The 17215-nt window shown below is 39.3% G+C and overlaps 1 protein-coding gene across 1 annotated transcript; it reads left to right on the top strand.

Annotated features, from left to right (window-relative positions):
• The first annotated feature begins 299 nt into the window (after positions 1-299).
• LOC135610055 (uncharacterized) lies at positions 300-16141 on the top strand. Its single transcript, XM_065104017.1, has 14 exons — positions 300-825; positions 922-1008; positions 2019-2122; positions 2270-2320; positions 9215-9386; positions 9520-9837; positions 9937-10140; positions 10222-10701; positions 10803-11012; positions 11681-11869; positions 12746-12909; positions 13425-13577; positions 14680-14758; positions 15443-16141. The coding sequence occupies exons 1-14, from the start codon at positions 409-411 to the stop codon at positions 15878-15880; spliced, it is 3066 nt and encodes a 1021-aa protein (XP_064960089.1). The 5' UTR covers positions 300-408; the 3' UTR covers positions 15881-16141.
• Positions 16142-17215: the final 1074 nt, after the last annotated feature.

Here is a 17215-nt window from a genome sequence, read left to right as displayed (position 1 = left end):
TTCTTTGATCTGTACGTACTTTTACCAATTTCTCCTGCTGTGGCCATTTCCTAGCTCACGCCACTTGAATAACTGAGCCGGTCTCCGGCGGCCGGCTTGCTGCTTTCTGTTGCCTGTTGGACATATCACTCTGTTGCAAGCGAAAAGGGGTATTTTAGTCAATTCATTCTTTTTTAATCAAATCTCTCGCCAACTCCGAAGACTAAGGAAGCTGTCATCATATCAGACAGCTTCCGGACAACAGATCGACGGCTGCTAATCATCCACGTTCGCCTCCTCGTAACAGTTGTCCGTTGGATGCCGCACCGTGCCTTTCTTCTCGTCGCCGCTCTCAGTCTCACTGACCTGCTTTGGTGGAATCCCTGCCTTCCTCCATCGCGCTCTCCTCCGCCATGCGTCCCCAGTAGAATGGGTTCCCTCGAGGCGGCCGGAGGAACTCCGCCGAAGCGGAGCTCCCTCCTCCGCCCCTACCCTTCCCCCTCCGCCTGCCGCTCCTCCCTCCACCGCCTCTCTCGCTTCCTCCTCTCCGAGAAGGTCGGCTACCTCCAGTGGGTCTTCACCGTCGCCGCCTTCCTCTTCGTCGTCGCTCTCTTCCAGGCCTTCCTCCCGGGATCCACCGTCGAGGCGCCTGGCGGTGGGAGCGGCGCCGGCGGCCGGGAACTGGGCGAGATCGGGGATCTGGACTTTGGCGAGGGGATCCGGTTCGTGCCCGTCAAGCTGCTGGAGAGGTGGGAGAGGGAGGACCGGGAGGCGAATTCGTCGGTCTCGGCTTTCGGCGACAGGCCGCTGCGGCGGTTCGGGCTTCGGAACCCGCTGCTTGCTCTGGTGGTTCTTGATTCTTTGAGTGAGTTCTGTTAAATCCGCAGTGCTGTGGTTGGGCGTCTCATGGGTGAGGCTTCCTTTCTTTTTCTTGGTGGGCAGGTGGTTCCGGATCTGCTCGCGGATGCCATGCAGCTGCAGATGGTTAGCATCGCAGTCGTCCTCAAAGAGATCGGTTATGATATACAGGTCTGCACAGAAAAAAAGATGGATGCTCGCTTTTGCTAGAAAAATGTTGATGCTTCTTTAGGTAGATCAAGATTGATGTTTTTCTTTTCGGTCTATTGATGAAGTAACTGCATGTTGGTCCGAAGCCGAGTTTACTAAAAAGTTCAAATTTTTCCCTGGAAAATGAAAAATAAATTGCTATTGATGAAGTAACTGCATGTTGGTCCGAAGCCGAGTTTACTAAAAAGTTCAAATTTTTCCCTAGGAAATGAAAAATAAATTGCTATTGATGAAGTAACTGCATGTTGGTCCGAAGGAGTTTACTAAAAAGTTCAAATTTTTCCCTGGAAAATGAAAAATAAATTGCTCGCCTTTGTATAGTTGAAGCTGCAAAAAAATTACAGAATCAACGAATGGTATCATCTTCTATAAGTACTACACACTTGCAAGTTTTAGCTGGCGTTTTAAAGAAGGTGTTTCGTAGAAATATGTGTCAACCCATCTGAAGGAAGTGTCCTCTTCTTTTCTTTCTTTTTCCTAATTCATATGTATGTGAATATGTACACATACATGTACATTCTTTTGACTTCTATTGGATATATCTGGTAGGAAGCATCAGGTCTCACTTCAGCTGGTTAAAACTTGCCCAAGTGCAATTGCCCATCCTATTTAAACTAACTAAATGAAAATGAAAATCATTACCGGAAGCCTATGTGGTATGATCCTAGTTCAACTTGACAAGCTCCGATTTCATGTACTTTCTTGCTTCTTTCCACAAGCAGTCTTGTATCATCCTTTCTCATATTTTTGAAGGGCTTTCACTAGGAAAACAGTGTACGTAGTGGGGGAATTCTGCTTCATCAAATGCTTCAGAATATGTTCTGTTTTTTCAAGTTCTCTTTTTTGTTCTTTCAGGAATCAATTAACTTTTTATATTGAAGACCATTTACTAACATAGAAAACGTTCTCGTTACTGCTGCTCCAAAGACACTAAACTGCTAGTTTATAACAATATGTTTCAAATGGTGCAGGTTTTCTCATTTGAAGATGGTCCTGTTCATACTGTTTGGCAAGCTATAGGAATCTCTGTTAACATCCTGCTTAAAACACAAGAAACCACCGTCGATTGGTTGAAGTAAGTGATGAACTTGACCAGGAGCTTGTTGAAATTACTACATACTTTGTTTATGAGCTTGAGGTGGCTTCCAGTAGCTAGAAGTATTTTCTTAGTCCTTACTGAATGAATTGCTTTCTGACCAGGATTTTTTAATCATTCTTGCAGCTACAATGGCATTCTTATGAATTCTCTGGAGTCTAGACCTCTGATTTCACGGTAAATTCATCTTCTACTCTTCAAATGCTATTTTCACTCTTTAATGTCTCAACCTGCAATTTCCAGGTAGAGTTTATTATGGCTGATTTAAGAATTCAGGTGTTGCTATATTTTATGTCAAACTAATTACTGCTGTAGATATTCTACCTGTGTATATTGTTTTATCATGTTCGTTTGCTGTTATCATGAAACACATTTGAGGTTCCTGCATTCTATAACTGTAGATGTAGGACTCATGTCTACATTTAAGATGGTCTATTACAATTACAAATTTTGAAATTTCTATTGTCATTCTTCAGTTCACCAAAGATGCATTTGGCCATCAACAATTAGTCACCGTCTGATTTCAATCAGCTTATTGCCTTCCGTTTGTCTGCCTGCAAGTCTGTAAATACGAATTGAATATTAGACATCTGCAATCCAAATTACACATCCTGACCCACAATACTTTTATGGCTTATGTTGCTGTAAAATGATTCTAATTGCCGTATTTGTATACAAAACGTATAATCCAACATTATAGATGTAAAGTAACATGAAGTCCATGTACATTCCATCTCTAGAATCTTCCTAGTTGAACTTTTTTATTTTATAGATTTTAGGTCCTCAGCTAACACTCTTATCAACAAAATTAGCTTATTTTCTACCATAGTTCAGATTTGTATCCGTTTGAGCGGGTTAAAAGTGGTTATTTTTGGTTTTGGTTTCCATTTAATAGTTTGGAAACTTGGAATAAACTTAACTGAACCAAGTAATGGTAACATATAACTGTATGCGTGTTGAACTTGATAGATTGAGCGGTTAATTTACTTGAAGCATTCATGCTGCAATACCATGGTAAGCTGAAACTCTTATCCTCCAGTCCTTTGTTGTGCATCCCTTGCCTGGATCTCCTCATTCTTCTCTTGCTCTCTCTCTTCCCTGCCTTTTAGTTCCCGGCAGCCTGTAGTCACAGCAGTCATGGCTAGCAGCATAGGGAGAGGGACAAGGGAACAGATGAACATGCAGCCTATCAGGGCCCTCTCCATAGCCTTGGCTTTGTCCTTGCTGGTGACAATCATCCTAGTCGAAAAGGCCATTACGGAGTGTTGGGTCCAGCCCATATGTGGGCTTGGACAATTGGGCCTATTGAGCCCAAATCAACAATTAAAAGAGAAAGATGTGAGATAGGGTAAAACATGAGAGAGAGGAAAGTTTTTTCGTACGTGGTGTGAACGACGACACGACAGCACATGACAAGAGAGAGAAAAGAAGAGAGAGAGAGAAGGAGAGAGAAAGATTAGGTTTTTGAGTTTTTGCTTGACGATCGGTGGCCAAACGTTGTCAGTTTTGGCCCAAATTTGATGTGGAGAATCCTTGTAGCAAACTCTACAATCCTAACGGTGTTGATCTACAGTTTACCTTCTCTAAGGTACTTTCCTGCTATATCCACTCTGTGAGACTTAGAATTCTCTTTTGAGGAGATCCATCCTATATGACGATATGCTAGAGCCAAGATCTATGTTCTTGATGTTATTGTGATCCTTTGATTATTCTAGAGAAGACTTATTGTAAACCTGTTATCATTACTTTTGATAGTGGAAGTTTGAGGTGGACTACGGTCCTGTGGTTTTTCCCACATTGGGTTTTTCACGTTAAAAGATTTGGTCTCATTGTGTGATTGATTTTTTGCTCTATTGTTTATGCTGTGCTGGTTGATATTTTTATTTGGATGTCAAGTTGGTATTTTGATGAGGAACCCATTTTGATACACAAAGAGGGAAAAGAATATTTCGTTGCAATAGATTTTTTTCCCAACAAGTGGTATCAGAGCAACAAGTTGTTTGGTACTAGTTTTTCTTGTGTGATTGAAATGGAGCAGTCAGATGGTCTGATTAAATTGAACTCATCAAATTATTCCACTTGGAGGCGTCTGATGGAAGATTTGCTCTATTGCAAATCTTAGAAGATGAAGAATGAGAAGTTCAACATAGAAAAACTATTGCCTATATTAGAAGATGGATGGATATAAACTTGCATGAGCATATTTCTGATGAAACCAGAGCTGATGTTGTTTGGCAAATGTTAGAAAACCTCATTGCGAAAAAGACAGTGGGAAATAGAATTTCTCTCCTCAGAAGGCTTGTAAATTTGAAGTATAAAGATGGTGGTAATATTGTTGAGCATATAAGCCTATTTCAGAGTCTTGCAAACAAGCTGGTTGCTATGAAAATGAATATAGATGATGAGATGCAAGGATTACTACTTCTCAGCTCTTTACCAGAAAGTTGGGAAACATATATGGTGACAATTTGTAACTCAATGCCAGAGGGAACTCTAACTATAGATATGGTTAAAGATAGTTTGCTAAATGAAGATGCCAGAAGAAAAGAACATGGTGAATCTTCTTCTGGTGCATTTGTTACTAAAAAACAAGAAAGACGTGGAAGAAGTCATAGTAGAAACCCATATGGTTATAGAGGAAGATCCAAGTCTAGAAGAGATATCAAATGTTTTCACTGTTACAGGCTAGGTCACATGAATAAAGAGTGTAGGTTTTGGAAGCGAGAACAGAATGACATGAAGAAAAATGAGAAAGAGACCAATACAGTTGCTGCTGAAGGTAATATCACTATTGTTTGTGATGACGGTTGTGTTAGTCTTGTAGCTCAGGACAGTAATTGGGTAATTGACTCTGGTGCTTCATTTCATGTTACTTCTCATGGTGATTTCTTTAGATCTTACACTGTTGGTGATTTTGGTAATGTCAGAATGGGAAACAGTGGTACATCTAAGATTGTGGGTATTGGAGATATTTGCTTGGAGATCAATATTGGGAGCAAATTGATACTCAAAGATGTAAGACATGTTCCAGATATTCGTCTTAACTTGATATCTATAGGTAGACTTGATGATGAGGGCTTTGCACACTATTTTGGTGAAAGCAAATGTAAACTCACTAAAGGTTCTTTGATTGTGGCAAGAGGAAAGAAACTTAACTCTTTTTATGTCATGGAAGCTAAGCTACACAAAGGAGAGATTAATGCAATTCAAAAAGGTGAAAGTATAGATCTTTGGCATAAGAGGCTTGGACATATCAGCGAGAAAGGACTTCAAACTCTTGCTAGAAAGCAGTTCTTACTAGAGTTGCAAGGTACATCTCTTAAATCTTGTGATCATTGCTTAGCTGGAAAAACACATAGAGTTGTATTTCATACATATCCATCATCTAGAAGATCAGATGTTATTGATTTAGCTCATACTGATGTTTGTACTATGTAAACTAGAACTCTTGGAGGTGCTCTTTATTTTATTACTCTTATTGATGACCATTCTAGAAAAGTGTGGGCTTTTGCTTTGAAATCTAAAGATCAGGTACTCGATGTTTTCAAGGAGTTTTATGTTAGTGTTGAAAGAGAAACTGACAGAAAACTAAAGTGTATTCGATCAGATAATGGTGGCGAGTACAGGGGCCCTTTTGAGAATTATTGCAGGTTTCATAGTATCAGGCTTGAGAAAACAGTTCCTAAAACTTCTTAACAGAACGGTGTGACAGAAAGGATGAACAGAACCATTGAAGAAAGGATTAGGTGTATGCTTTCCCACGCCAAGTTACCAAAGTTATTTTGGGGGGAGGCTATGAGAACTACAGTTGATCTGATAAATCTTTCTCCATCAGTTCCTCTGAAAGGTGATGTTCCAGAGAGAGTATGGAGAGGAAAAGATATATCTTATAATCACTTAAGAGTCTTTGGGTGTAAAGCATTTGTTCATAGTGAACAAGAAGATTATTAGAAGCAGAGATGTTGTGTTTCTTGAAAACAAATTGTTTGATGATGGTGATAATATTGAGAAGTCAGAAACCTCTGTTTATATTCCTTGGAGTTTGGGTCCAGTTCCTTCACCTGTAGTTCATGATGATCATGGGGAAGATGAACAAAAAGATTATGGTGAGAATACCAGTGATGATACATCTACAGTTGATGATGCTGAACCAACTGAACAAGTACCTCCATCACCAGTTGAGATTCCATTGAGAAGATCCACTAGAGAGCGACAACCATCTATTAGATATCCTCCACATGAGTATGTTATGCTTACTGATGGGGGAGAGCCAGAAACTTACCAAGAAGCTATTTTACATGAGAATAAGAGTGAGTGAATTAAAGCCATGCAAGAAGAGATGAGATCCTTGCTTGAGAACCACATCTATGACTTGGTAAAATTACCTAAAGAGAAGAAAGCTCTCAAGAATAAGTGAGTTTACAAATTGAAGACTAAAAACAATAGCTCACAACAAAGATACAAGGCACGACTAGTTGTGAAAGGATTCAGTCAAAAGAAAGGCATTGACTTTGAAGAAATATTTTCTCCAGTTGTGAAAATGTCCTCTATCCGAGTTATTCTTGGTTTGGCTGCCCGCTTGAATTTAGAAGTTAAGCAACTTGATGTGAAAACAACATTTCTTCATGGTGACTTAGAAGAAGAAATTTACATGGAGCAACCAGAATGTTTCAAAGTCAAGAGAAAAGAAAATATGGTGTGTAAGCTTAGGAAAAGGTTATATGGACTCAAACAAGCACCTAGACAGTGGTATAAGAAGTTTGATTCCTCTATGATGAGCCAAGGGTATGATAGAACCACATATGATCATTGTGTGTTTATGAAGAAATTTTCAGATGATGATTTTATTATTTTACTGCTATATGTTGATGATATGCTGATTGTTGGCCATGATGTTAGAAAAATTGGAAAGCTTAAAAGAGAGCTAAGTAAGTCTTTTGCTATGAAAGACTTAGGATCGGTGAAACAAATACTTGGCATGAATATTCTTCGTGATAGGAAGAAAAAGAAGATTTGGCTATCTCAGGAGACTTACATTGAAAAGGTTCTTGGAAGATTCAACATGAGTAAAGCCAAAGTAGTTTATTCTCCACTTGCAGGTCATTTCAAGCAAGGTTCGCAATACCGTATCGTACCGGTATTTCGACCTGCGCTCGGTACCGGTACGGTACGGACCGTACGGTATACCGAGCGGTACACCCAGGTGTACCGAGCGGTATACTCAGGTATGCCGAGTACTGTAGCACTGCTACAGTGCACTCGGACCGGTAACAGGCGGTCCACGTACCGACAACCTGTCGGACCAGTACATACCGCCCGTACCGGGCGGTACAGTTCGGTACTGCAGACCATGATTTCAAGTTTAGTTTGAAACAATGTCCTACAAGTGAGAAAGAAAAAGAAGAAATGTCCAGAGTGCCTTACTCATATGCAGTAGGCAGTTTGATGTATACTATGGTTTGTACTAGGCCAGATATAGCTCATGCAGTTGGAGTTGTCAGCCGATTTCTCTCTAATCCCAGAAAAGAATATTGGGCAGCAGTGAAATAGATATTAAAATATCTAAGAGGTACTTCCAGGTTATGTTTATGTTTTGGTAATGATGAACCTGTGTTATAAGGGTACACAGATGCAGACATGACATGTGATACTGATTCCAGGAAGTCCACTTTAAGATTCTTGATGACATTTGCAGGAGGAGCAGTCTCTTGGCAGTCTAAGTTACAGAAGTGTGTTGCTCTATCAACCACAGAAGCAGAATACATAGCAATTACTGAATCTTGCAAGGAAGCTTTATGGATGAAAAAGTTTCTACAGGAATTGGGCTTGAAACAGGAAGGATATACTGTTTACTGTGACAGTCAGAGTGTCATTCACCTCTCCAAGAATTCAACATACCATTCTAGATCCAAGCATATTGATGTGAGATATCACTGGATTCGTGATGTGCTTGAGATGAAAGAATTACAGTTGAAAAAAGTGCATACTAATGAGAATGGATCAGATATGTTGACAAAGTCTTTGCCTAAGGAGAAGCTTGAAGCATGTAGGCGAAGAGCAGGCTTGGTACAGCCCACCATATGAGCTGGAGAGAGAGAATTGTTGGGTCCAGCCCATATGTGGGCTTGGACAATTGGGCCTATTGAGCCCAAATCAGCAATTAAAAGAGAAAGATGTGAGATAGGGTAAAACAAGAGAGAGGAAAGTTTTTTCGTACGTGGTGTGAGTAGCGGCAGCACATGGCAAGAGAGAGAAAGAGGGAGAAAGATTAGGTTTCTGAGTTTTCTGCTTGACGATCGGTGGCCAAACGTTGTCAGTTTTGGCCCAAATTTGATGTGGAGAATCCTTGCAGCAAACTCTACAATCTTAACGGTGTTGATCTACAGTTTACCCTCTCTAAGGTACTTTCCTGCTATATCCACTCTGTGAGACCTAGAATTCTCTTTTGAGGAGATCTATCCTATATGATGATATGCTAGAGCCAAGATCTATGTTCTTGATGTTATTGTGATCCTCTGATTATTCTAGAGAAGACTTATTGTAAACCTGTTATCATTACTATTGATAGTGGAAGTTTGTGGTGGACTACGGTCCTGTGGTTTTTCCCACATTGGGTTTTCCACGTTAAAAGATTTGGTCTCACTGTGTGATTGATTATTTACTCTATTGTTTATGCTGTGCTGGTTGATATTTTTATTTGGATATCAAGTTGGTATTTTGATAAGGAACCCATTTTGATACACAAAGAGGGAAAAGAATATTCTGCTTTAACAGGTTTTTTCCCAACACGGAGCTGGTGATCTTGCTGCTGGTAAAAGCACCTTGATCTTCCAGAGTGGTGGCGCCATACGTGTTTATCCATGCAGATGGCACGTTGACCTAATGGGGCTGTCTCCAGAATAGAAGGACCATATTCTTAAATGGGGCATATAAAGTACATAAGGAAAATATCAAAAGGAGTAAGAAAAATGTGCTGTTAGATAAGATAATTCGATGATACGTTGTTAACAATTTAAACAGGGCAAATGCTTATTATTTCTTTCAAGGTGGAATATTCATGCTGGCTTACAGTCTTTTGCAGGAGCCATTTAAAAATGTACCTGTCATCTGGACCATCCACGAAATGGTCCTGCACCTTTCTTCAAGTGAATATGCTGCAAATGGTCAGGATCAGCTTTTGAATGACTGGAAGCAAATTTTTAGCAGAGCTACTGTTGTAGTGTTTCCGACATATTTGATGCCGGTAATACACTTTTGTCATGCTTTTGAGCTGTTTGATGATATTTAGACTTTGCTGATATTGATTGGTACAGAGCTCAGATCTAAATTGTTGTACTTATTTTCCAATGTTTGTCAATGTTTTTCTATGCTTTCAGATGATGTATTCGGCATTTGATGCTGGCAACTTTCTGGTTATTCCTGGTTCTCCTTCTGAAGCATGGGAGGCAATTAACTCAGCTACACAGAAAATCCATAATTCCGAAGAAAATATGGGTCATTCACCAGAGGAACTTCTAATTGCTATTGTCAGCAGTCAGTTCCTGTATAGTGGTAAGTTGATAGAGCATGCCATAATCCTGGAAGCGTTAATGCCACTGCACCAACAGTTTCTGCATGTGAATACTTCTTATTCTTCTCTGAAAATTGGCATTTTGGGTGCAAATTTTACTGGTGCACAGAGGACTGCTTTGGAGGTAATTTTCTTTCTCAACGCAATCATCGTTCTTGCTCCAGTGTTCTTGTTTTTGCTAATATTTTCTTGATCAATGTTAACATCATATAAATAATTTCAGGCAATTGCTCGAAATGTTGGCTTTCCAAGCAACATTGTGGAGAATATTGTTGTTGCTGGAGACATGAACAACTTTATTAACATAGCAGATATTGTAATATATGGATCATTTCTTGAGGAACAATCCTTTCCCAGTGTTCTTATGCAAGCTATGAGTCTGGGAAAGCTGATTATTGCTCCAGACCTAGACATGATCAGCAAATATGTATGTAGATGCTTAGATACTTATTATTGATTTGCCAGTTCTTTCATAGTATTTTGCTAACTACATTGTTTGATTGCTTAGGTGGTCAATGAGGTAAATGCATACCTTTTCTCTAAAGAGAAAGTTGGCATGCTGAGAAAGATTTTGCTTGAAGTAGTTTCAAATGGAAAATTGTCTCTATCTGCTCGGCAAGTTGCAGCAGTTGGTAAAAGGCATGCCAGAAACCTAATGGCATCTGAAACAATTCAAGGCTATGTTTCATTGTTAGAAAAGGTTCTCAAGTTTCCATCAGAAATTGCACTTCCTAAGCCTGTCAAAGAGATCCCTTTGAGACTAAGTGAGGAATGGCAATGGGATCTTTTTTTGAATTTAAGAAACATGAACAATCTAAATAGAAGCTTTATAAGTTATAGAATGTTAAACAAACTCAAGGAGCAGTTAGATCACAGCAGTTCTGCTAATACTTCTGCAAATTTTGACAAAGCCTTGTCCTCTGTAGCCTGGGAAGAAGAGAAAATCATTGAGATGGTGAATGCTAAGAAACGAATAGAAGAAGAAGAGGTGAGAAAGTTTGGTTGATAAAATTTCACTTTCATTTTGCAGTATATATTGACTTTTTTTAAACCACTTCTCAGAGCATTTTCTATTGAAACTCAATGCAGTTAAGGGATAGGAGTGATCAGCCTCATGGAACATGGGACGAGGTATATAGGAGTGCTAAAAGAGCTGACAGAGAAAGAAATGAGTTGCATGAGAGAGATGACAGGGAGCTTGAGCGGACAGGTCAGCCCTTGTGCATATACGAACCTTATTTTGGTGAAGGGGCTTGGCCTTTTCTGCACCAAACCTCACTCTATCGTGGAATTGGCTTAGTAAGTAGTTGAGAATCTTATTTTATGCTACATTTGTTATCAGAACATCGTTCTATAATGATCATAAAGAAAGGTGAAAATGATTCCTGAAAGGACAGAGATAAATAGCTGCCTCACACTCTGGTATCCATATGTTAGATAGTAGTCAATGTTGAAGAAGGTTATATCATATGTTCAAAAGTTTCAATGTTGTGCTTATAAAATGTGGAGATTCGGCCATCTCTCTGAAGTAATTATAGATGCAAGAAAAATTAGGGAATTATGTGTACATAAAAAGATAAATGATTAGATGTAAGGTAAGTTAAGATCTGCTTACTGGTGCTAAGGAGCTTGGATCTTCTCTTCTTGTTCCGTTCTGCCATATATACCTGTAAAGAAAGGACAGCACACACCTCTTTTTGTTGATTGCAATTTTTTCCAAAGATCATTGTTTCTTGGCAAGTTAGCTTTGATGATACCTGTAAACGAAGGATGGCACACACTCTGGCACAAATAAAAATGCCTCATGTTGAAACCTTTCTAGGATGGCATGTCCTCACCCATTCCAAATGTGGCCATCAACATGACAATTCTTGTGTTTAACAATTAAATAATTCTTGCTATCATTATAGTTAGCTACATGAAAACCTTTTTTGCCTGCTTACCATGAAAGCATGGTTATTTAATAGTCATCCAAAGGACGAAGGCCTGGAGCTGATGATGTAGATGCTTCTTCTCGTCTTCCACTTCTCAGTAATTCATATTACCGAGATGCACTTGGTGAATGTGGAGCATTTTTTGCTTTGGCTAACCGGATTGATCGTGTACATAAGAATGCTTGGATTGGTTTTCAATCGTGGAGAGCTTCAGCTAGAAAGGTACATTTTTCTAAGCTCCACAATAATAGGCTGTTTAAATGCCATAACATAGTGCACAAGAATAATAGCATTTATGATACACGTCTGTAAACTTTTTGTACTTGTCATCTTATATTTTACAGCTTGCAACTTCTGTGAACAAGTCTTGGTCTAAGCTTTAAAGGCATAGAAATTTCATATAATTGGCGGTGACAACATGACTTTCTGTGGTTTTCCCATGATGCATTGTTTTGATTACGCAAGACAGCTTATTTGTCACTTGCTTGCAATTTCTTTACTGGTATATCCTATTTGTAATGCTCTTTTGTTGCCTTAATTTTGGCCTTTGTTTTACGATGGTTTTGATAAGAATCAGTGTTACAACTCAACCACCACCTTTAATCTTGCAGCTCATTCTTCCTTCTCTTGTTTCCTTGTATTTTATGCTCTCCTTTAGGCCTTCTCTTGTATTGATGTGTTTATCGCTGGTTGCTGATGTTCTTTCTAATTGAACTAGCTGAACGTATATATCAATAAGTTGTGCTAGATCTTTATGGTCATTAAAGATTACTGTGCGCAAAGGGAAATGCCTTGTTGACATATTGAAGATCTTGCAGTTAGTTCATTGTCCATTTTGGAGAATGTAGCAGGCGGAGAGTGCACTAGTTTGTCTCTTGACATCTTGGCAGACTATATGGTTTTTTATATGCTTTTTATGGAAGCATGAAGGCTAGAAATTCCAAATGAAAACTCAAATCTAAAACCTTATAGCACAGTGATTAATGTTGTGGTGGTTGCAGATCAAATATACAGAGACTAACAATCTGCAACTTGACTATTTTTAACCCACATGATCAAGTGGATTGGATTAGCTCTGGCTTTTGCTACTGTCTACAGGTCAGTTTATCTAAAGAAGCTGAGGCCAAACTCTTGGAGGCCATTCAGACACAAAGGCATGGAGATGCTCTTTACTTCTGGATTCGGCTGGACACAGATCCAAGAAACCCTCGGCAACTAGAATTTTGGGATTTTTGTGATGCCATAAATGCTGGAAACTGCAGGTAAGATAAATGCTTTTGTCATTCCTGTATATATTTCTTGTCAGTACAATTCAGTATACAAAACAGTTTCAACCAGAATAAGATAATCTTATAGTAGTGATCTTCAACTACTCCATTGTGAAGTGTGTTGAGAAACCTGTGATGTCATGCACTATTTTAGGATGAAAACCGCTTAGACATAAAGCTTACATTTGTAGGAATTAATGATGTGATTTTGTTAAATACAGTCAACCAACTTCCAATCTTCTATCTATGTTTCTGAAGTCATTTGTAGGAATTAATGATGTGATTTTGTTAAATACATTTCTTGTGACTGGTTTCATCTGAGCAACATACATTGAATTTAAAATTTGGAGCACAAGATCTTACTCTGTAGCATGGAACTGCTGCTTATCACCATATAGATGTTTCTTGGGGTTTATGTTTTAAAGATTGACAGGACGGAGGTGCCCTTTGTATGTTAATATGTATATCTAGGATTAGTTACTTATTTAAAACTTTTATGCTCTATGAAGGTTTGCTGTTGTTGAGATCCTCCGAAGAATGTATGGTGTACAAGATGATTGGGATTCATTACCTCAGATGCCAAATGATGGGGATTTCTGGTCTGTGATGCACAGCTGGGTTTTGCCCACGAGGTCTTTCCTTGAGTTTGCCATGTTCTCAAGGTACACATCTTTGTAAATGATTATAGTTTTCGCAGGCTTGGCACATGTTGAATTGCCACTTGCATATGTTTGAGAAATGGTTTTCATGCTGTCCATGACAATCAGTAGCTAATGTTGTATGAAAAATAACCTACATGGTTCTGCTTTTTAAATGCATTTTTGTCATTTTTCATCTGAAACAACAATTTTGGTTTAACAAGATTAATGCAAACTAAACATGGGTAGTTATCCTGGTTTATGCCATGAGATAGGCTCATTAGATGGGATACATGATGCTTATTAATCCTTTTGACCCACATAAGGTCTTCTTACACGGGAGGAAGTCCACTTGCAAATATGTTCTTTCTGCCTATGCATGTGCCTTACATGCTAGACTGATGGCATGGGCTAGAGCACAATTTAGAGCCTGAATATTCTGATGTGACATATGGATTTAAGTTCCCATTCCACATATTATTTCTAGCTAGCATTGTGTGTTTTTTTGGTATCCAGTACCATCAGCCTAGTTATTGAGAGTTCTATCATGTCTACATGAAGCTACAACGTACCTACCGTACATCAAAAGTTTTTACTGCTCATATTGGAGCTAGTGGCTATTTTATATATCTAATTGTACGTCTAAGCTCCTTCTGTGACAAAAAATAAATCTACATAAATATTGAGGATGCTCAAACCAAAATGTAAAGTAGGAGCTCTTGTTGACTTTTGAAACTTTTATTATACCGGCTAATTTCATAAGAATCATGACACAAAGTTCTTAACGTTTGACTAAAACTATCCCACTGATAATTAAAAATTTCAAGAAGAGCCAAGTTATGCAAGTAATTTATGTCTTTTTATGAAGATCTACTTGGTGATAAAAGAAATTACATTCGAATTGCTTCACATAAAGTTTAAGGGTCTTTCTTTTTTCATAGTCAACTAACCTGTGGTAGGTGTCATCACATGAAGTTCTATTAAATTATTTTGAATATTGTGATAATATCTGAAATGACAGACTAACTAGTCCGTGATATGTTGTCACTATGTCTTGTAATGATTTATTGACTTCAATGTTGCTAGTCATGCTATCTGTATTTATTGCTTCCTATTTCCTTTTCAGAATGTTTGTAGATGCCTTGGATGCAATGGTGTATGATGAACACAACACAAGCGGGTATTGTCTTTTGAGCATATCAAAGGTAATAATCATTCCTATTAGCTTCAGTATTTTTTGTTCTTTGATATTTTAAATATTTCGGAACTTAATCTAGTCTTGTCAAAGTAAGTCTTTTAGAATAATGGTGCAATACATTTTGCTGCGTGCAATATTTAAGTAAAAACTAGATAGTCCTTGAGGATTCCCATCTACCTAATGTGTCTTTCGGTGGTAATATGTATTCCTCATTCCACTTGATGACATTGTCGTCTTGAACTTCCCCATCTAACAGTTGCTATACTATTAACTCAAAAAAATACATTTGTTATTTACTTTTTTTTTACAGAAGTACTCGTTCGATAATTGGATCGAACTCTTGTACATATTCATGCACTGCCCATCTAACTGGGATTGAATTCCCACCGATAGATACGAGCAATAAATCCATAGCAATAATAAAGATCGTGACTGTTGATAGTAAGATCCTACTTTCATCTTAAATGCGGTTAGACTAGCAATATACATGAGAATTATATCAAGCGAAGAAAGCAACTTACGATTGAATATATTGTGCATATTGATATATTTTGCAGCATGATCGAATGTGTTTACACATACAAATATATGACTATAGACATGTATCGATATGCTCGGCTTCGATGGTTCTAGTTGCCATAGATTTGAAGGCCTGAACTAAGAACCAGTATGTTTAAACTGCATGTTACAGGACAGACAATGCTATTCCCGTCTGCTGGAGCTTCTTGTCAATGTGTGGGCATACCATAGTGCACGACGGATAGTCTATGTCAACCCAGAGTCCGGGGCTATGCAGGAGCAGCACAGGCTGAAGAAAAGGAGAGGTCAGATGTGGATCGGCTGGTTCTCTTACACCACACTGAAAGGTATAGATGAGGATCTGGCAGAGGAAGCTGATTCAGACCACCCTGATCGGAGATGGCTCTGGCCCTCCACTGGTGAGATCGTTTGGCAGGGCGTATATGAGCGGGAGCGCAACATGCGGCAACAGCAGAAAGAAAGAAGAAAACAACATAGCAGAGACAAGATCCAGAGAATAAAGAAGCGGGCACGTCAAAAGACGCTTGCCAAGTACATAAAACCACCACCTGACGAAGCTGACCATTTGAACACTACAACAGTCCGGTGACCATTTTCTTTCGAGGAAATCGTTTGCTAACTCGTGCTGCATGTCCAAATTTTCGTGCTCCCGTTGGCCTTTGGTGCTAACTGTTTCTTTTTTTATTTTTATCATCCTCAGCTGTGGACGCTTTGGCCACTGTTAGCAGTACTGTATACGGTATCTTTCACTTCAATGTGTTGTATCACTGAGGAAAGGATTGAAACTTCAAATGTACATTAGCTGATCCCATCATATGTTATAACAGCAAGTATTCAATTCTTTAAGGCATTCATGATGTATTCGTGCCAAGCTTTTTTGTGCCATCACTAATCTGTGAGGTATTTATTTCCATCTACTACTCGTTGGTTTAACATGCGAGTCAAAACGAATGATAATGAAACCACTGTTGCTTGCGTCTAATGCTTTTGTTCTGAGGTGCACATTTGATCGTAGCAGATGGCTTACATACTGTTGTCGCCACCTATTGCCAATTCTTCTCCTCCTCCAACTTCGATGTGGTTTACATTTGGTAGGAGATTAGGGCCATCGATCCCTATGAGTACGGCTCTAAACGCACCTTGTTCACCCATCGTCTCATTGTAATTTGTGGCCATCGCATCGAACCCCGTCTCATTCTTCTTCGAGTCAACAGTTGTTTTTGTTCCGTCGCTGAGTCGCTCGAAGGTCGTCACTTTCCTCACCATTTAACGTAACCTCATGCGTGGTTCCTACTTTTGCATGTTGGGAAACATCGTGGTGCTTGCGATTACACCACCAAAGGCGTGGTTCCTTCTTTTGCATGTAGGGAAACATCGTGGTGCTTGCGATTACACCACCAAAGGCGTGGTTCCTTTTCTCGGCATCCCACTTTACAGCACACGCGAGTCATTAGGGCAGTGACAAGTGGTAGAAGTTCTTAGGTGCGGTTGCATGGGGAAGAGCTGCTTTGGTTCATCGTACGCCCTCCTTTCTCGGGTCCTACACGAAGACCACAGAGACAAGAATGTTATGTCCCCGAAAACTTTCTCGGCTCCTCGTGGAAACCGGCAACAGCAACAGGGAGATTCCCCGATCGAGATACCACCAGCAGGTGTCCTACCGATCGATCAGAACTAGGGTTTCCGTTCATGCAGAGGAGGGTGCAACAGAGATTAATCTGACACTAGTTTAACTTTAAGATACAGATCCATACATTGCGTCAACTGTAGAGCCAAAGCATGACGTACTGGATAGATTCCTTTTTGACAGGAAGTATCCTGCAAAACACACACACAACTTGCAGCTAAGCGACGAGAGAATCTTTGCAGCTGAATTCAAAGGTCCTCTTCATCACGAGCATAATAATTGTCCAACATTTCTTCT

Source organism: Musa acuminata, chromosome BXJ2-4 (assembly GCF_036884655.1).
Source record: "Musa acuminata AAA Group cultivar baxijiao chromosome BXJ2-4, Cavendish_Baxijiao_AAA, whole genome shotgun sequence".
In the NCBI taxonomy this organism is placed as follows: domain Eukaryota; kingdom Viridiplantae; phylum Streptophyta; class Magnoliopsida; order Zingiberales; family Musaceae; genus Musa; species Musa acuminata.
Note: the sequence above shows the minus strand (reverse complement) of the source record. Positions and strands in the feature narration are given on the sequence as shown.